General features: G+C 45.3%; 2 protein-coding genes and 1 pseudogene across 4 annotated transcripts in view; 2 read left to right on the plus strand and 1 right to left on the minus strand.

Moving 5' to 3' along the window:
- Window positions 1-1,725, plus strand: part of Pigu (phosphatidylinositol glycan anchor biosynthesis class U) — an 82,768-nt gene extending 81,043 nt beyond the window's left edge. For all 3 annotated transcript variants that reach the window (XM_021640511.2, XM_060383006.1, XM_060383007.1), the window contains one exon: window positions 1,316-1,725. In XM_021640511.2, coding sequence (XP_021496186.1) covers window positions 1,316-1,429 — 114 coding nt within the window. In that variant the 3' untranslated portion in view covers window positions 1,430-1,725. The remainder of the gene's footprint in view (window positions 1-1,315) is intronic.
- Window positions 1,726-1,913: 188 nt separating this feature from the next.
- Map1lc3a (microtubule associated protein 1 light chain 3 alpha) lies at window positions 1,914-3,608 on the minus strand. Its single transcript, XM_021640520.2, has 4 exons — window positions 3,325-3,608; window positions 2,962-3,017; window positions 2,769-2,875; window positions 1,914-2,503 (listed from the first exon to the last, which is right to left on the minus strand). The coding sequence occupies exons 1-4, from the start codon at window positions 3,362-3,364 to the stop codon at window positions 2,341-2,343; spliced, it is 366 nt and encodes a 121-aa protein (XP_021496195.1). The 5' UTR covers window positions 3,365-3,608; the 3' UTR covers window positions 1,914-2,340.
- Window positions 3,609-15,353: 11,745 nt separating this feature from the next.
- Window positions 15,354-16,063, plus strand: LOC132653804 (gamma-secretase subunit PEN-2-like; annotated as a pseudogene).
- Window positions 16,064-20,148: the final 4,085 nt, after the last annotated feature.

The following is a 20,148-nucleotide window of genomic DNA, read 5'->3' on the forward strand; positions in this document are numbered from 1 at the left end:
GCAACTCTGACCACGAAGTCAAAAGGGGCCAACAATCTCAGCTCCCTGTCACCAAATAGAACCCTAGAGAGGAACAGGTTCTGCCTCACTGCACAGTTGACCCCAGAGTCTGCGACCCTATTCAGCCCAACATGCCTCAGACTGGACTAACTAGAGCAGGCAGGGGAGTGTCCTGCCTCACCAAAGGAGGCAGGCACGCTATTGCAGACACCACGGCTCTCAAAAGTTTACAGTGTCTCCGAGTACTGGCACCAGCTCACCTCTGAGTTCAAGGCCTAGAACGTGGCAGGCACTTAAGTGATAGAGGGGGACACATTAGAGGTTGAGTGAAGCCTGGGATCTAGGTTTTCAGGGCCCTGTCTTGGGCAACTCTATACAGAAGAGCTTGGAGGGCCAAACCATTGATAGTCTCTGGACATATTCCTGCCATTCTCTCACTGGTAGGCTAGTGGTCTATTTTACAAGCAGGGAAATTGAGCCTGGAGGCATTCAATTAGTTGAGCCAAGGCCATACTTGGAGGTCTGGAACTAAGGTGTGTGATATGCCAAATGGACAAGGGGCTCTGTAGTATATAAGTGAGCAACCACGCAGCAGTTATTGACCTTGAGCCCTGGGGTTTTCTCACCCAGACCCCAAGAAAGGGAAGCCCAGTCCCTGTGTAGGTCAGGGGCAAGTGCAAATTCAGAATTCGTACTCATCAGTGATGAGCTGGCTAGATCATAGGAAGACAAAAATAGCCACATCTGGAAATAACTTTTTTTTTTTAACAAGTTAATAATGTTGGCAATAGCTCAGCAGTAGTGGCTCATGCCACCATCAATCCCAGTGCTTGGGAGGCAGAGGCAGTCAGATTTGAGATTGGGGCTGAGATCTGCCTTCCAAGTACTGGGATTAAAGGTGTGCACAGCCACCGCCCCACAAGTTGTATGTTCTCAAGGTAGAATTCCTGGGCTGTGTGTATGAGGAAATATTAGACAATTCTGTATCGTGAGTTCCTGGATAGAAGGTTTGAGTAGGAAAGGCTGGATGGGGAGTGCCTGTGGGCAGAGGCAAGTTGCATGCACCACTGTTTGTAAGAACACTGGTCTAGATTCCCAAGGATGGAGGTGTAAACCAGGAATAGGAGACAGACAGCTGCCATATGGACAGTAAGATCTTTCAGGACTACATATGTGTCAAGAGGGAAGGTCTCTGGGCAGGCTTATATAGTAGGAGATGCCAGGCAGGAGGAACTAACCCGCCTGTCTAACCCAACAAAGGGCAGTATTCTGTAAGGTGCCCCGTGACATCTCATATTCTCTTTTCCCCTGCCAGATCCTGCTCATCTCTGACTACTTCTATGCCTTCCTGCGACGGGAGTATTACCTCACACATGGTCTCTACTTGACTGCCAAAGACGGCACGGAGGCCATGCTTGTGCTCAAGTAGCTCTGGCTGGCACAGAGCTGCCTGGACAAGAGGGGGAAGGGCCAGAAGCTGGGCCAGGTCCTTCATCCAGAGTTGCCAGGAGGCAAGTCCTCAGACAGAAGACATTCAAGTCCAGGGTTATAAATCTCTGGCACCAAAGGGGACTCATAGCTGGCAACAAGGCCCATGGGGAGAAGCTAGGAGCACCCCCCCCTTGGACCCCTACTTTGTGACTGTGCACAGAAACGGAAGGGGAAGCAGCAGGTGAGCAGGGCTTTATAGGTTGTGGCTACTTAATAAATGTGTGGGTTTTTTCATTGTTGTTCTCATGACATCTATTTTCTGGGTTGGGGTGAGTTTGGCCCCTAATACCGCATGGTAGCTGTACTGAGATCTAGGTTTCTGGGAACCCAAAGTCCACAGAGCAAAATTCTGTGGTCCTGACTATGTGGACACGATCACCTAGAAGCCCTCCCAACTCCCAAACAAGCAGCTGGAGGCAAAGGGCCAGGCAGGCCTGAGCAATCTTTATTCTGCAGAGGAAATGACCACAGATCCATACACCAAGTCAGGACAAGGGGCCAGCCTTTCAGGAGTGGGCAGGTCCTGGCAGGAGGCAAAGCCTCAGGTGGATGAGGGACAAGATGGGCAGACAGGCAAGGACCTAAAAAACTGACAAACCACACAGAGCAGGGTGCTGCTCCCCACTCACTCCCAACCCAGCCAGCACCCAAAGGAACAAACCTAACATGACTGGCCCAGGGCCCACCCAGGACATGGTAGGCTGGCTGGTGGCTCCTACCTGGGAGAAAGGGGGTGTCACATCTCTGCCTAACCCACTGGGGACTGAAACAGCTTAGTGTAGGAGCCAGGACCTCCCTGGGGAGAGCCTGACCAGAACTCCCAACCACCCCCCAACCCCTACTCCTGACTCAGAATCCGAAGGTTTCTTGGGAGGCATAGACCATGTAGAGGAATCCGTCTTCATCCTTCTCCTGTTCATAGATGTCAGCAATGGGCGTGGATACGCTCACCATGCTGTGTTGGTTCACCAGCAGGAAGAAGGCCTGCGTGGGGTTGAGCTGCAGGCGGCGCCTGTGGAGGCGGGAGGGCATGCCAAGTGAGGAGGCCTGGGTAACCCTCCCAAAATGATCTTAATCTCCACTTTCTCTCCACTGCAGCCCAGGTCAGAGGCTTTCGCCTCTTTACTGAAGCTTGCCCCAGCCCCGACCTTGACTTTGCCCAGTCTCCTAGAACAGGGGTTGGATGCCTCCTATCAGGTCCCCTTGCCCCACTCCACCCCTTCTAGTGGAACCTGGCCTCTGCCCCACCTAAGGCCTGTAGGAGGCTGCCCACGCACCGGATGATCTTGACCAACTCGCTCATGTTAACATGGTCTGGGACCAGAAACTTGGTCTTATCCAGGACTGGCAGCTGCTTCTCACCCTTGTAGCGCTCGATGATCACCTGCGAGTGAAGTGGGCGGGGGACTCGTAAGCCAGGGGCGGGACCTGGCAGGGCAGGGCGTGGCCGGGGGGGGGCTACAGACTCACCGGAATCTTGCTGGGGTGCTGGTCGCGGATCTGCTGCACCTCCTTACAGCGGTCGGCTGCGGACAGCGCTCGGCGTGAGGCCCAGCGGTGTTGAGGCCTCCCGCGACTCCGCCTCGCTGTCCCCGATGGGCGGCTCCGGGCCCGCCCCGCCCCAGCGCCCGCCCCCGGGGCCGTCGGCCCCACAGCCCTCCAGCGGAGGACGCGGCGGAGAGGCGGGCGACCCTGCCAGGCCCTGCGGCCTCCCCACCCGGGGTCCGGCTGGCAGGTGCTTGACGTCATGGGGCTGACGTCACCTGCGGCAATCGGGGTCGACCGGCACCCCCTTCCCTCGGTCCCCCTGCCAGTTCTCCCCCAGGGCCTTACCGAAGCTGCGCCGCTGCTTGAAAGGCCGGTCGGAGGGCATGGCGCGGGCCCGGCGGGGCGCGCAGCCGGGGCTCCGGGGCGCGCGGCTCGGGGATGTGGCTGCGGTTCGGCGCGCCGGGGGCTCCGGGGCTCGAGCTCAAGGGCTGCGGGGCTCGCGCTGAGCCTGGCGGTGGCGGCTGCGGGAGATAACTCGCTTGGGTGACGTCAGGTCACAACATTCCTTAAAGGGGAGGCCAGCGCGCCGCTCCCATTGGGCCGACGGAAAACCCGCCTGCCCGGAGCTGTGACGCCACGGCGCAGGCAGCCCGGGTTCCCGGCGCAGATCGTGAGGGGGCGGGGCTCCAGGGCGCGTCACGGTTTTGTGACGTCACGGCCGCCGAGCTCGCCTCAGAACCCCTCAGACTGAGGTGAAGCTTCTTCCAAGTCCACGCTTCGGACCATTTCCTGGACAAAGGCGTCTTTACCGAACGTAACGTTAGAGAACGAAGGTGGTAACGAGGGTGGGACGGGGAGAGGACGGGAGACCCAGGCTTGGAAACGTCTCTCTGCGTCGCGGGTGCGGGTGCAGGTCTGAGGAGGCGCCGGGTTTCCTCAGGCTGCAGTCACTAGCGGTGCTGGGAACCGAACTGAGGGCCTCTGAGACACAGCGAGTGCTCTTAACGGCCGAGCTCTCGTCCCAGCCCCCCACCCAGGCTTTGAAAGAATTCTGGAGCAGCCATCGAAAGCCTAGTCTCCCGTGTGAGGTTAATAAGCAAGTTAGATAAAGTCGGAGAGAAAAATCACTGATTGGGGGGTGTATCAGAAGCGGCCAACCAGGTGGTGGAGAACACTTGGAACTGACAGCACACGAGGTGAGAGCCGATGGGTAAAGTCCTTTGGTAGGACAGAAAGAAGTCTGGTCGGCGAGTGTTACTAGGGTCAGGGTAGACGACTGGCTTAGCGCAGTTGAGGCGTAAATTCAATGCGGGGTGGGGTAGAGAGGGAGCTCCGGAAGAACTTTTAAAATTGATTACAAACTAGGATTAATGCCAGATGAAGTCGGTTCACACTTGTCATCCTAGCTCTATGGAGTTTGAGGAAAGAGGATGGGCCAGAGTTGAGGTAAGGAAAGAAAAGGATAAAAGAATTTACAAAAGACCATTGGCATTGCATGAAAAAAAAAAATTAAAGAATGTACTTCAGAAGCAACATATAACTCAAAAAAAGAAATTAGTTGGAGTCTGGAAAGCAAATTAACGGATACATGTGCAAGTAAATCTAAACAAGTACTGAACATGGACATAAATGGGAGTGATTGTGTGGTACAAAAACAAGTTTCTCAGCTCACAAGAATCATGAGAGAGCCTCAAAGAGGCTGTGTGGTGCGGCATGCCTTAATCCCAGCGCCGCTCTGTTGGCAGAGGCAGGTTGATTTCTTGAGTTCAAAGCCAGCCTGGTCTAGATAGTGAGACCTTGCCTTTATGGCGGGGGGGGGGGGGGTGTCTATTTTTTAAATGTCCTAGAGGGCTAGATTTTTTTTTTAAAGACTTGATTATTGTCTGCTTGGTCAGGATATATTTCAAAAAACTAAAAGGGGAGGCCCCTGATGACTCAGTAGTTAAGGGCGCTTGCCTTGAGCATGAGGGCCTGTGTTCAATTTCCAGGATAGGTTAGATCAGAGAGGCTGCCCCTGCAGAGGGGATCAGCCAGGCCTTATATCCCATCTAGTACCCTCTCCAAGCTGCTAAACTCCTACCAGCTGACAGCCCCATATTAGGGTGGGACAGGAGGATTGGCTTTCTAAATTATGGCCTTAAATCCTATTTAGTACCTTTACTACTCTCATAGTGGAGACCTTCCCCTTGGAGAAAGTCTTTACGTGTAAGGATTAGGCTTTGTTCTGGGGATCTCTGCTGCATTCCAGCTTCTCTTGCGGTGAGTAGATAAAATTATTAAATCGGACCCAGGATCTCTCTCTACTGAGGCCAGAAAGAATTTGTTAATATTTAGAATACATATTTAAAATGTTTTACGACCTCTGTGGTGATAGGAGAACAACTACAAGCTATCCTCTGATAATTTTTTTTTAATTTTTAAAGGAAACAGAGGGCTCTTTAAGAGAATAGAAATGTAAAGTATGGTTTGAGATACAAAAAAAAAAAAAAAAAAAAAAAAGCGGGGGAGAGTGGTAGTGACATGCACTGAAACATAGAAGCCAAAGGCAGATTATGAAGGTGGTAAATAGCACAAAAGCAGAGCTGGAGGAAACTTCTATGTTCACCTATGAAAACACAAAATGCTGGGGTGTAGCTCAGTTGGTAGAGTGCCTCGCACGCAGGACACCTTAGTTCTGATCCCCATCTTCACAAAGACTGAATGTGGCGGTACATGCCTGTAACCCCAAATTAACGGATTGGCCAAGAAAAGTAATAAGGAAGGCCATAGTCTTCACAAGAGGAATAAATAGGAACAAAGTGGAGTACAGGTGTGAAAATGTCAAAGTAAGACATTTTGTGTGCTAAGTGAAAAATTAAATAAGAACACAAGACCTGAGCCAGTGAGATAAAGGCGCTTTCTACCAAACCTAGTCACCTGAGTTCAATCTCTGAAAACCCATTTGGTGAAAGGAGAGAAAACCAACTTCTGCAAATTGGCCTCTGACCTTCACATGTTGTAAATACAAACAGTATAAAATGTTTTTTGTTTTTTTTTTAAAGATACTGACTATACCAAATGTAATATGGTTCAGGTTGTACAGAGAAAACCAAAAGAAACTGGTAGAAAATTAACACAAAGTAGACTGTAAGGCAAAGGTCACTCATTATGAAAGGATTAAGAAGTTCCTACTAAATGATGGAATCGTTCTCTAGGGAGAGATCATTCTGAACTCCATTCTGAGTTTATGAAAGGCTGAACTGGATGTTTTTAATGCCTATAATCCTAGTGTTTGGGAGGAGGAGGATCAGAGTTCAAGGTCAGTCTGGCTAATGTGAGATCCTGTTTCAAAATAAGAATGCTTTTGGTAGGCTGAGCTTGGTGACTCACCTGGAATCCCAGAATTCTGGAGGTTAAAATCAGGATCACTGTGACTCTAAGGCTAACCTGGGCTACAAAGGCAAACTTTGTCTCAATACATAGGATTCACTTACATATCTTATTATAACAGAATAGACTTACAGTCAAGTAGGGAGCAGACAGCAGCAAACTTTGTAGTCCCAGATGTACTCTGGTCCCTGGCAACTGCTCAGTTCTGAAACATCATGAGGGCAGCTTTACCCTTCACTAAGGCTGCTGCAGTAAAGTTTGATTTTTGACATACTTGGCCTGAGGCCTCAGTTTGCCCTTGGTACAGAGCTGTGTCTTCTTAAAGTAGGCAGACCTCATAAACAATGTCAGAGGAGATTGAGTGTTCTTGCAGCCAGTAAGGGCAGCTGGAAGAACTGGGTCAGCCATGGCCTTGGGAAGTGGTTACACCTGTCTGTCAGACACTGCACCTGATCTACCTGACACCTGTGAGCTTCCTCCCTCGAGAGACTTCTAATACCTTGGGTCTCTGAGCCAGCCCCTCCCTCCAGAATTTACAGCCTCCACAAGTTTTCTAAGTGAAATGTCTCACAGATGCCTTAAACCTGAGCCCACCCAGAACAAACTCTAGATCTTCAAAAATGTACTCCACACCTAGCACTCATGACAGTTTACTCCCATGGGATATCCTCAAACCCCGCTGTCATGCTTTTGAGATATTTCTGTAATCTCACCACACTTCACTTCCACCATCACCCCTGGGCCAGAGCCACTACCATCTCAGAGATCCACTTGCCTCTGCCTCCCAAATGCCAGATTTACAAGGCATGTGCCACTGTGCCAGGCTATGTTCTGCTTTTTAAACTCAAAAGTTTTTGTGGTTTACCTGCTTCTATGAATTGCAGGGATGCATCATCACTCAAGGCTTAAATAATTTCTCTGTTTTTTAATTTACCATTTTTATGTGTGGGTGTTTCACCCACACACCTGTCTGTGTTCCACTTGCATGCCTGTGGCCCGCAGAGACCAGAAGACGGCATTGGAGCTCCTGAGACCGGAGTTACAGATGGTTGTGGTCCACCATGTGGGTGCTGGGAATCAAATTTGGTCCTCTAGAACAGTTAGTGCTCATAACAGCTGAGCCATGTCTCTAGCTCCCGTAGATCATTTTTTTTTTTTAATATTACCACAAGGTGGTGAATTTCCTTTTTGTGGAGTCTTGTAACTGGTGTTTAGCCATTTTACTTTTTCACTTGGATATATGTTCAATGACATTGTTGAGTTGTGGGGCAGGGTGAGCATTTACTTTGTTAAGAAGCTGCCTGGCTAGGATTTTAAATTTAACATGTTAGCGGCTCATGTCTTTATTCCTATCACTTGAGAGGTATATATAACAAATTTAATGTAAGCCTAGGTTACCTGACACTGTGGCCTAAAAAAAAAAAAAAAAAAAAATTCTGCAGAATTAATTTGGTATGCTGTATTTTAATTTTTATATCTCCATTCTTCTCAGCTAAGATACAAGCCCCCTAATGGTACTCTTCCCATCACTGCATTGCTCAGGGTGAACCTAGAGTCTTCCTTGTGCTAGGGAAGCCTTGTTCCCAAGGCTTTTCCTGTTTGGCTCCTGCTATATTCCAGCATGTAGACAAGGTGTAGCCTATGTTTGGTGCTAAGTAAACAGACTTTGAATGAGTGACCTCTGCTCTCCTTGTCATCGATCGTCTGTCTCCTTCCCCTCTAGACTGTGAGAACTGTGTTTGTGGCTAGCACAGTTGGTGGGACTAAGATGAAGGTGGTGTCTCATCATGGCCTTTCTGTCCTCCATTGCTCTGTCTACTACTCCTTCCTGCCAATCCACAGCTCCTGACTTGGATCTGTGAGCCTGAGAGAAGGCCAGTAGCAAGGTTTTTACAGGCCTGTCAAGTGAAGCTGGAAGCTTGTGTGGATAGTCACTAATTATTATGCAGACTTGGACAAGTCACATTCTCTCTGAGTGTTTGACAGCAGGTAAGCCAGACAGATCTGGGTCCAGAGTAGCTTTATAACTCACTGAATAACTTGAGTACTTTAGCCTCAGTGTGTTCATCTGCTATCAGCACTCCTCAACTTTGACAACTCTTTGGGGGCTACATATCAGATATATCCTGCATAATAGATATTTACGTTATGATTTGGTTTTATTTATTTATTTATTTATTTTCGAGACAGTTTCTCTGTGTAGCTTTGGCTATCCTGGACTTGCTTTGTAGATCAGGCTGGCCTCAAACTACTGAGATCCGCTGCCTCTGCCTCCCTGAGTGCTGGGATTACAGGCATGTGCCACCATGCCCAGCTTTTACACTGATTTGTAACAGTAGCAAAGTTATGGTTATGAAGTAGCTACGAAATAATTTTATGGTTGGGGTCACTACAACATGAGGAACTGTGTATTAAAGGGGTGCGGTATTAGGTTGAGAACTACTGTGCTAAGTAGACAGAGTACTAGAACCTAGTTCTGAGAGTACCCCTCAGGACAGACAGTGGTGAAACGAGCCGTAATTATCTGCTCCAACTTTAGCACAGCTATACTGGGGTATCATTTAATGTACTACTTTACTTTCAGACACAGAGGACTGGGAAGACGGGGCCTGAATCAGGGCCATTATTTCTGAGTAAGATACTTTCTGCTTAAAAACTCCATGGAGAGTTCTCCAAAGACTTGAGGGAACTGAGACCAATTCAAACTTGAGTCTTCAAACCTCAGTCACAGACTGCCTCACTCACCCACACCTCTAGCCCTCCAGCATCACTAGGGAAGTAGAGACCAGGACCATCAGCCCCGCTGTCCACAAAAGGCCTTAGTTCTGATCTGTTGCTTCTGAGGAGTCTTGTTCCAAATTCCTTTTTCCTTCCAGCCAGATGAGCACTCAGGCATGTCTAATTCTGACCCCTACAGTGTGCTACCTCCTGATGATCTGTGTCCTCCTAGTGTTGCCTTCACCAGCACTGGCCTTCAGAGCTGGTAGTTACCCTGCGAAGCTGTCTCCCTAGGCTTTTCCACCTTGCACAGTGCCCAGGTGTTCTCAGCTACTGGAGACCTGCTGTGCTGTCTGATCCCACCTGTGTGCACACCAGGTCTCCAGTCGCTGAGCATGCCTGTGACTCTAGCCTTTCCCTGTGTCACAGATTCAGGCCCTGACTCTTGAGGAACAAGGTCCCTGAGCCTGGGGCTCCTCAAAAGCAACATGGCAAAGGAAGTTCCTAACTCCTTTAATTAAACCTGTGCATCCAGCTAATCTTCCTCTGCTCTTGCTCCTCAGCCTGACCCCAGCCCCAGGAAGACTGTGCCCTAACTGAGTCTTCTATCCTAGGTTGCTCTTAAGTCTTTCACCTATCTACCATTATTCCTGTAGGATGTAGCAAGGCCTCTAGGAACCCCTTTCCCCTCTGTAGACTGTCCTCCACCAGTGTACCATTTTTTAAGGCCAAGTACAGGGCTCCCTGCCTGCCCTAAAGAATTACCCTAGCAAGATTCCTGCTGACACCTGCTTCCCTGCCTCCTTTACCATTCCTTGTCAAACTCCTTCAGTGATCACACTAAATCCTGTTTTCTTTCCAGACATTCAATAACGAACTCCTTCACATTCTTTCTCTTTCTTCCATGGAACTGGAGTTTTGTACTCCTGCAACTGTTACCCAACCCCCCTTAAAGAATCCTGAATGTCTTTCTAGGAGCCATGCACCTACCTGATGACTGTTTCCCAGCTATGCAGCTCAGGAAAGCAAGGTGATTAAATCTGGGTAAATAAAACATTGGTAGAAAGTGCTGATTGGAGTTCTAGGAGACCTTGATAACCCTCCTCTACCTACTTCACCAGCTGCATGGAACATGATTGCGATGTTTGAGGCTTCCACAATTAAGTTTAAAAGAAAGTTTAAACAGTGTTTCATGATCTCAGAGTGGCCTTGAACTCCTGACATTTTGTCTGTATTTCCCAAGTGCTGGAATTACAAATGTGTTCCATCATAGCCAGACTATGCAGTGCTAGAAGTTTAACCCAGGGTTCCATGCATTACACTTCCAGCCCCATCTATCTTGAGGTCAAGGGTTACCTCTTGCAGATGGTAGGACTGAATGTTAGAAAGAACCTGAGTTCTGGACTACTAACCAGATCAGCTAAAAAAAATTTTAGTTATATTTGTGTGTTGTTTAGTAACAGAACTGAAAGGAAAAGGTTCTCTTCATCATGTAGGTCCTGAGGACTGAACTCTGGTCATCAGACTTTGTGGCAAGCACTTTTCTGCATTGGGAGTGGGGGCGGGTATTGTTTCGAGACAGGGGTTTTCTGTGTAGCCTTGGCTGGCTTTGAACTCACAGAGATCCGCCTGCCTCTGCCTCCCAGAGGGCTGGTATTACAGGTGGGCACTACCTTGCCTGGCTGCATGGCAAGTACTTTTACTTGCTAACCCATCTTTTTAGCTCCAACTCTTTTGTCATGTGTAAGCCACTATTTTGGTCTTCTGCAGCTGAACTCTGTCCTATTTCAGTTTGTGTGAACACTCACCTTCTGTCTTTTTGCTCCTTGAAACAAGGGGAGGCCTTTGGAGCTCTTTCTTCCATTTTCTTCCTCCTCTTGTTCTGGTGAGTTCCTCTGAAGTAGTTTGTTTTTATCAGACAGGGTTTCTCTATAGCCCTGGCTATCCTGGAACTCACTCTGTAGACCATGCTGGCCTTTAACTCACAGAGATTTGCCTCCTTCTCCCTCTTGAGTGCTGGGATTAAAGGTGTGCACACCAACACTCAGCTTTCTTTCTTTCTTTTTAAAATTGTGTTAGCAGTGCCTTACTGAGTTACATAGGCTGGCCTTTGAATTTTCTCTGAAGCCTGGGCAAACCTTGAACTCCAGATCCTCCAGTCTCAGCTCCAGGTAGATAGGATTACTGGTGTGAGCCATTGGGTTAAGGTAAGTGACATGAAAAATTTAGGAGGCTTAGTTGGTAAAAGGCACTTACTGCCAAGACTGATGATCTGAGTTCCAGGACCTACACGGCTAAAGGAACAAACTGGCTCTCACAGATTGTCCCCGACCTCCACATGTGTGTACTGTGGCAGTGTACCCCCCCACATACATGTAGCGCTTAACTTTTTATTTTTTGAGAGTTTATTTTATATGTTTATAAAAACATGTTGCCAGCATGTATGTATGTGCACCATGTGTATGTCTAGTGACCTCAGCCCTGAAGAGAGCATTGGATCCCCTGGAACTAGAGTTACAGGCGGTTGTGAGCTGTCTGTGAGTGCTGGTATTCACGTTCAGGTCCACTGGGAAAGCAACTACTCTTAGCAATGCTTAAGCCGTTTCTCCAGTCTCTCTAAGAGTTTCATAGATTTTCTTTATGTTCTTCCCCCATCTTACCTCTCCCTTCTCCCATCCAAGTTTGTATTGTTTTTTTTTAATCCTTCACGGCCAATTTTGTGATGTCTAAATATTCTTGGATGTGTGGCCTTCTACTGGAGTACGGTCAAATTACCATTACCAGATGTACACTCTTTGAGAGAATCTCCTCTTCCTCTCCCGGCAGCTAACAGTTGTCAGTAGTTTCATGGGATTGTGTGCTTACTCCCCTCCTTGCTGGGATTTGGTGTGGCTTGGGCTGGAACAGGTTTTGTACATGCTATTGCAACTATTATAAGTTTATGTGTACAGCTGCCCTTCTGTGTCCAAAAGATGTTTACTTGTAGTCACCCCCTGTCGTAGGCTGACACCCTTTCCTCCACCTCCCCTGCCACGACCCCTTAGCCTTGGAGAGGGGGTTGTATTATATATGTTCCCTTAGGTATAGGCACAGTAGGTCTGAGCACATGATAGTCTCTTATTTTCTGCACGTTGACCAGTTGTGGGTCTCTGTATTAATCACCATCTATTGCAATTAGAAGCTTCTCACATAATGGATGAGAGGTACATTGCTCTATAGATCTATTTGGGTTCTATCTATTTAGATAGAACCTAAATCATTAGAAGTCAGTTTAGTAGTAATATGTCCAATTAGCAACATAATAGTAAGTTCTGCCCTTGGGCTTGTAACCTATTTAGCCATAGGGTCTTAGTCCAATAATGTTGCCAGGCATTGGTTTCATCCTTTAGAGAGGGATTTAGATTTAGATTGAAAAGAGTTGGTTTTTCTCATGGTGTTGGTGCCACTATTAAACCAGTAAGCCTATATTTCCAAGCCAGTCATTTTTGTAGCCTGAAGAGTTCATTTCTGGGTATGACTGATAATTTTTCTCCTCCAGTAACTTGACTAGCTCCTTTCTGGACTATGAAAGCTAACTGGTCAGTAGGGATAAAGCTTCCAGGTTTGTGCCAGCTTGATTTTTGGCATGTTCTCTGACTCAATCATGTGCATTCTTCAGCAATAGGATCTTCCCCTTTGGAGGGTAACCAAGAGCAGTGGTAGCAGCCTATAATATTCAGGGGTCTGTGGACCTCAGTAGCTGACCCTGCCAATACAAATAACTCATCCCTGTCACTGGATTTTCTTGTTAGCCTCTGTTGTCTAGGAGCGGATATTGTTGTACTGTTACATGGTAACTCCATTGTAACATGTGTGCTTGTGCATGTGTGTGTGTTTGGGAGTTTAGGAAGCTTCTGCAGTAGTAGCTTTATGTCTTTTTTCAAAAGATCATCCGTGTTATTTATCTCTTGCTCTGCTCTACCTTATCCTCCACTTCCTCACCTTAGTTCAACTCCTTCCTATTCCATGATTCCTTCATACCAGTGCAATTTATCTCCTCTCCCTCCTACATGGCACCATAGTAATTTCCTGGCCTTCTGAGTATTCCATATGAAATACATATATCTGAAGATTTAAAGCTAACATCTACACATGAGAGAAAACATGACATTTGACTTTTGGTTCTGGGTTACCTTACTCAGAATGGTTGTTTCTAGCTCTATCCATTTACCTGTGTTTGTGTGTTGTTGTTGTTTTTAAGATATATTTATTTTATTATGTATACAATGTTCTGCCTGCATATACACCTGAACGCCAGAAGAGGGCATGAGATCTCATTATAGATGGTTGTGAGCCACCATGTGGTTGCTGGAAATTGAATTCAGGACCTTTGGAAGAGGTGCTCTTAACCTCTGAGCCATCTCTCCAGCCTCTACCTGTGAATTTTATAAAATAATATTCTGGTGTGTAAATGTGCCATATTTGCATCCATTCATCAGTTGATGGACATCTAGTTTGTTTCCATTTCTTGGCTATTGTGAATAGAGCAGCATAAACATCAATGAACAGAAATCTCTAGAGTAGGATATGGAATCCTTTGGGTGTATATCCAGGGGTGCTATAGCTGGGTCATTATTAGATATATTTCTAGCTTTTTGAGGAACCCCCATACTGATTTCCATGGTGGGTATATCAGTTTGCATTTCCACTAGCAGTGAAGAATTGTTCTGTTTTCCCATATATATATATATGTTTATATATATACACACACACATATATATGTGTATATATAGTTGTTGTTGTTGTTGTTTTGTCATTTGTGTTTTGTTGTTTTGAGACAGGAGAATCTCACTCTGTAGCCCTGACTGTCCTGAAACTATGTAGATCAGACTGTCCTTGAACTCACAGAGATCCACCTGCCTCTCCCTATGGAATGCTGGGATTAAAGGACAATGCCACCCTGAGTGGAGCCAGCATGTCAGGCTAGTCAATGTTTGTTTTTATCTTAGCCATTATCTTTGGAGTAAGATGAAATCTCAGACAAGTTTTAGTGTACATTTCCCTAATGGCTAAGGATGTTAGACATTTTAAAAAACATGTTTCAGTCATTTTTATTTCCTCTTCTAAGAACTTTGTTTAATTCTATGTCATATTTTAAATTGGGTATTTTCTTGTTTGATTTTGAGTTCTTTATTTGTTCTAGATACTAACCCTCTGTAATTTTTTTCCTCATTCTGTAGACTGCCTCTTCACTTGTGTGATTGTGTTCTTTGCTGTACTTTGGTTTCATGAGGTCCCTTTTAAAAAAAAAAAAAAGATTTATTTATTTATTTATTATGTATACAATGTTCTGTCTGTATATAGACCTGCAGGCCAGAAGAGGGCACCAGATCTCATTACAGATGGTTGTGAGCCACCATGTGGGTACTGGGAATTGAACTCAGGACCTCTGAAAGAACAGCCAATACTCTTAACCTCTGGGCCGTCTCTCCAGGCCAAGGTCCCATTTGTTAATTGTTGGTCTTAATGTCTGTGCTGTTGGGATCCTTCCTGTTCAAGAAAATCCTTTCTTGTCAGGCCATGGTCACATATGCCTTTAATCTTACACTTGAGAGGCAGAAACAGGTAGATCTCTGAGTTCGAGGCTAGCCTGGTCTACAGAATTAGTCTAGATAGCCAAGGCTACACAGGGAAACCCTGTCTCAAAATACCAAAACAGAACACAAAACAAAAGTCCTTTTCTGTGCCAGTTAATTCAAGTATATCCTCTGCTTTTTCCTCTGTCAGAGTTAGGGTATCAGGTCTGATGTTGAGGTCATTGATCATTTGGAGTTGAGTTTTATGCAGAGTGAGAGATAAAGATGGAGTTCCATTCTCCTATCCAGTTTGACCAGTGCTGTTTATTAAAGATGCATAGTAGCACATTCTGCTAATCCCAGGACTCACACTCTGATACAGAGGCAGGAGGATTTCTGTGAGTTCAAAGCTAGCCTGGTCTACATAGTGAGTTCCAAGACCATATAGAAACCTCATAATTTCTAAAAAAACAATGTTAAAGATGTTCCCTCTTCAGTGTTTATTGTTGGCTTCTTTGTCAAGAGCAGGTGGCTGTAAGACTGTGTCCTTAATTCTCATCCATTGATCAGTGAGCCTGTTGTTATGCCAACACCATGCTGTTTTCTTTACTACAGCTGTGTGGTATAACCTAAAATCTGGGTGGAGCTATTGCCTTTGGTGGCTTGAATGAGAATGGCCTCCATTGGCTCATATGGTGAATACTTGGTCCTTACTTGGAACTATATGGGAAGATGAGGAGGTGTGCCCTTGTTGGAGGTGTGTCACTTGGTGGGCTTTGAGATTTCAAAAGACTACGGCAATTCCTACTGCTTTCTGCCTAGTAGCTGGATCAAAATGTGTGCTCTAAGCTATTCCTTCATTCTGCTCTCATGGACTCTGAAACGGTAAGCCAAATTAAATGCTTTCTTTTTGGGTCTTGCTCTACAGACCCTTAGGACCGCCACATTCCAGCAAAACTTGAATTTGGAGCAGTTGTCCAATGAGGAGAGGTACTAGAAGTGCTAGCAGTCCTGTCCTGGTTGATTTGCATTCCTTCCTTTTCTTTGGTTGCTCATCATTTTCTGGCTCTTCAGAGGCCTTCCTTGCCCCAGACTACACAGAGCAGAGCTAAATAAAGGCTATGTTTGGCGCTCAGCTGCGGCCTTCCTCTTCTGGTGGTGGTCCTCACCATTTGGATCACTGACTTCCAGATCTACCGCCCTGCTGGGGTGCCCTTGGGGACTACCTCTCCTTCAGTATTTCTCTGGGCACTCCCTAATAACTGTACAAGTTGGTGATCTGTTCTTTCTCCAGGATGGACTCTGTTCTAAGCTCTTTTTTTTTTCAAACCTGAAGAGTATTTCCCATTTCCCATCTGCCCCAAGAATCAACTCTAAGTTAAAAAAAAAAAAAAGCTTTTTTTTTTCTTTTTTTTTAAGTTGCTTTGGTCGTAGTGTTTTATCACAACAGAAAATAGATCTCCAGCAGATTTTTTTGTTGTTTAATATTGTTTTGGAGATCCATTTTTTAAATGTATTTTCATGTGAAATTTAAGATTTTTTTTTCAGTTTCTGTGAAAGTGAAGACGTGCATGATGGAGATTTCATTTCACCTGTAGATTACTTTTGGCAGGATGACCATTTTCACAATAGCAATCCTGCCAATCCATGCGCAGGGACGACGTCTTTTCTTCTGGTATCTTCTTTAGTTCTTCCTATCCTTCCTTCCTTTCTCTCTCTCTCTCTTTCCCTCCTTCCCTCCCTCCCTCCCTTCCTTCTTTGTGTTCATGTTAAAAATTTTCATTATACAAGTTTTTTTTCCCCTTTGGTTAGATTCATTTCAAGATATTTTTGAGGCGATTGTAAATAGTCTCGTTTCCGTGATTTGTCATTTGTATACATATATGAACACTACTGATTTTTATGTTTGTTAATTTTGTGCCTTGCTACTTGGTTGAATGTATTTATCAGCTGTAGGAGTTTTTGGCATAGTCTTTAGAGTTTTTAAATATAGAATTGTATGATCTAGAAATTATATTTTGACTTCTTCCTGTTTGTATCCCTGTGTCTCCCTAAGTTGTCTTACTGCTTCAAGTATATGTTGAACAGGGGTGGTGATAATGGACTTCTTGTATTGTTCCTGGTTTTAATGGAAATGCTTTTGAGTTTTTCTCCAATGATGAGTAGGCTGTGAGCTTCTTGTATATTGCTTCATTATGTTGAGATATGTCCCTATATCCCTGCACTCTTACTGAATGGATGTTGGGTTTGTCAGAGGCCTTTTCTGCCTCTAAGGAGATGTCTATTATGTTGTAGCTTGTGGTTATTAATTTACATATGTTGAACCATCCAGCTTGACCATGATATATAGTATTTTTGATTTGTTCTTGAATTCAGTTTGTGTCTTATTGAGAAATTTTATATCTATGTTCATCAAAGATAGTAGCCTGTAATTTTTTTCTTTTTCTTTCTTTCTTTTTTTTTTTTTTTTTTTTTTTTTTTTTGTTTTAGTTCTTTGGTTTTGGCATCATGGTAATACTGGTTTTGTAGAAGGAGTTTAGAAATGCTCCTTCCTTTTCTGTTTTGCAGAATCATTTGAAGAGTATTATTGTTTGTCCTTTGAAAGTCTTATAGAGTTCTGCACTTAGTCCATCTGGCCCTGAGAGTTTTTGTTTTTGTTTTAACCTGGGAGATGTCTTAGCTAGGGTTTCCATGATAAACACCATGACCTTAAGCAACCTGAGGAGGAACAGGTTTATTTTGCTTTCATTTCCACATCAAAGGAAGTCAGAGCAGGAGCGATGCAGAGTCCCGTGTACTGGCTTGCTCCCAGTGGTTTGCCCAAGACCACCAGCCCAGGAGTGCCACCGGCCACAACGTGGGGCTTCCCACATTAATCATCAAGGAAGTGCACCCCAGGCTTGCCCATTAGGCCAGTCTGTTGTTGGGGACATTTTCTCAACCGAGGTTCTCTCTTCCAAAATGACTCTATGTCAGATTGGCACAGTACTAGCCAACATGACAGATTTTAATTACAGCTTCTGTCTCAGTGGTTGTTATGGATCTACTTAAATTATTTTCATCTTGATTTAACTTAGTTATGTTGTATACATATCTAAATTTTTTTTTTTTTTTTTTTTTTTTTTTTTTTTTTTTTTTTTTTAGATTTTCCAGTTTGGTGGAACATATATTTATTTATGTGTATGTCTGTGCCATGTATATGCCTGGTGCTCATGGAATCCAGAAGGGGCCATTGGATCCTCTGGTACTAGAGTTACAGATGGTTGTGAGCTGCCATGTGGATGCTGGAAATCTAACCTAGGTCCTGTGGAAGAGCAGCCCATGGTCTCAACTATTGAGCCATCCCTCTAGCCCCTAGGGCATTTTCTTGATTTATGATTGATTTATGTAGCAGGCATCTTGCTGGACTTTATTCTTTTTATTTTATTATTTCCTACCTCTCAGTGTGTTGTTAGCCTCCTGTAGGTCACAAGTGTCTGAGGGCTTATTTTGAAGAATTATGATTTACTGGTCTGGGGTGGAGCCCCAGCATAGTTGTGTTTTGGTTTTAGTTGGCTGTCTTGTCTACACTGGACTGCTGTCATTGCTATGTCCATCATGTGCAGACTATGGCTGGCACATAGTAGGCATTCACTAAGTACTACCTGAATGAATAATCAAATGAAGCATGTTTCCTAAAGGATGATAAAAGAGGAGGCATAGACATCATATTTTGTTTTCCTAATAGGATATTAAAATTAAATGCAAGTTATTCAGAACCCCAGAAAATTCAAAACACTTATCAAATTCCCTATTTTATCCTGCCATTTGTTGTGATTTTGAATGTTAAACTGGACTTAGTATCACCTTATTTTCTGCCGAGACCACAAGACCTAGTTTCTTGTCCACATGCAAGGAGAGAGCAGGGACAGGACCACAGCCAAGTGGCCTATGTGGTGTCTGTCATACTCTTGCCTGGGCTGTGGCTGTAGGAGGAGGGGTGGAAGACAGAGGAGGGTTCTAGAAGGCTTTATGCTGAGACATCCATAATCAGGAAAGGGGGGGGATGGAATCTGGCTTCTATATGGGTCGATAGAGAGGAGGGGAGCAGATAAAGGCTAGGCCAGCCAGAAGTCAGCTCACAGCAGCATGGGTGAACTTTCCTTTCCCAGCTCAACAGCCTCTTAGCAACAGTGGGGGAAAGTGATGGCATGAGGTGGGCAAGAAGGCTAAGGCCAGACATTGGTGTCCCAGTGGAGGAGGGCTAGGCTCACAGTGCTTGTTTCCTTGAGCAGGTCAGATAATGCTCTTGCCTTGTTGGGTAGGGAGGAATACCCAGTGGGACAGACAATGGGGAACAAAATCAAGCTGCTTTTTGATGTACTTGAGCTTGTGTAGTTAAACTGAACTAGCATTTTGAATTTGTCTTTTGAGGTAGAATCTTGCCTATTTAGGTCTAAACTCTGTGTGTGTGTGTTGATGGGGTCATGCCACGGTGCCTATGTGTAGGACAGAGAACAAGTTTGTGGCGTCAGTTCTCACCAGGTTTGTACTGCACCTTTACCTGCTGAGCTGGCCCTAAACTTTTTTTTTTTAAGTCATTTTCTTGCTTGAGTACACAGGACAAATTTTGGAGAAGAGGCTGTGGGTGACTCACACTTCTAGTTGGGTGGGAGAACCTGCTTAATCAGATGATTATGAGCCAATTGTGAATTCAGCTCTCTGGAAGATTTTAAGGAATTTAGCATCCTTACCTATCCTTTCTGCACCTCTCAAGATGCTTGCGAACAGCCACCACTTTAATGAAGTGAAGGATTTTCAGGATTTTATTGTCAGTTACAAGATGGACTTGTGCAACATCTGAGCCCCCCAGAATTGCACTCACCTTAGAGAGTCAGGACTGTTTTTAAGTTAGCAGACTTCAGCCAGGTAGGGCAGAGCCACCTGGGATGGGCGCTACCCCCGAGTGTGGTTTGGTCGCAAAGAGATGTTGCAGCCCTGGCCTGAACTTTAAAAAGTTCAATACCAGAATCTCACACGGTGGAGGGAGAAAACTGACTCCCATGAGCTGTCCTCTGACCTACATGTATACACACACAGTGCCATAGTAGCCGTGAGGTCAGCTCAGGAGTTGTTTTTATCTTCCAACATGTAGGTTCCAGAAGTCAAACTTAGGTTATCAGGCTTGGTGGTAAATGCTTTTTACCAACAGTTAGAGATTTACCTGCTCCATCCCTCACCCTCCAGGGCCAGGTTCCAAATATTAGTAATATTACTAATTTAAGCCACAGACATTTGTGAACTGCCCTATTTGGGTCCTGGGAACTGAACTTGGGTCCTCTGAGCTGCTGAGCCATCTCTATAGCCCTGAACTTTTTAAAAAATATTTTTATTTTTGAGTTATAATTATCTTTCCTCCTTCCCTTTCCTCCAATCAAACCCTCCCATATAACTCTCCTTGTTCTTTTTAAAATTCAGTATTCTTTTTTTTTTTTTTTTTTTTTGTATTTTTAGACAGGGTTTCACTCTGTAGCTCTGGCTGTCCTGG

This window comes from Meriones unguiculatus, chromosome 4 (assembly GCF_030254825.1).
Source record: "Meriones unguiculatus strain TT.TT164.6M chromosome 4, Bangor_MerUng_6.1, whole genome shotgun sequence".
In the NCBI taxonomy this organism is placed as follows: Eukaryota; Metazoa; Chordata; class Mammalia; order Rodentia; family Muridae; genus Meriones; species Meriones unguiculatus.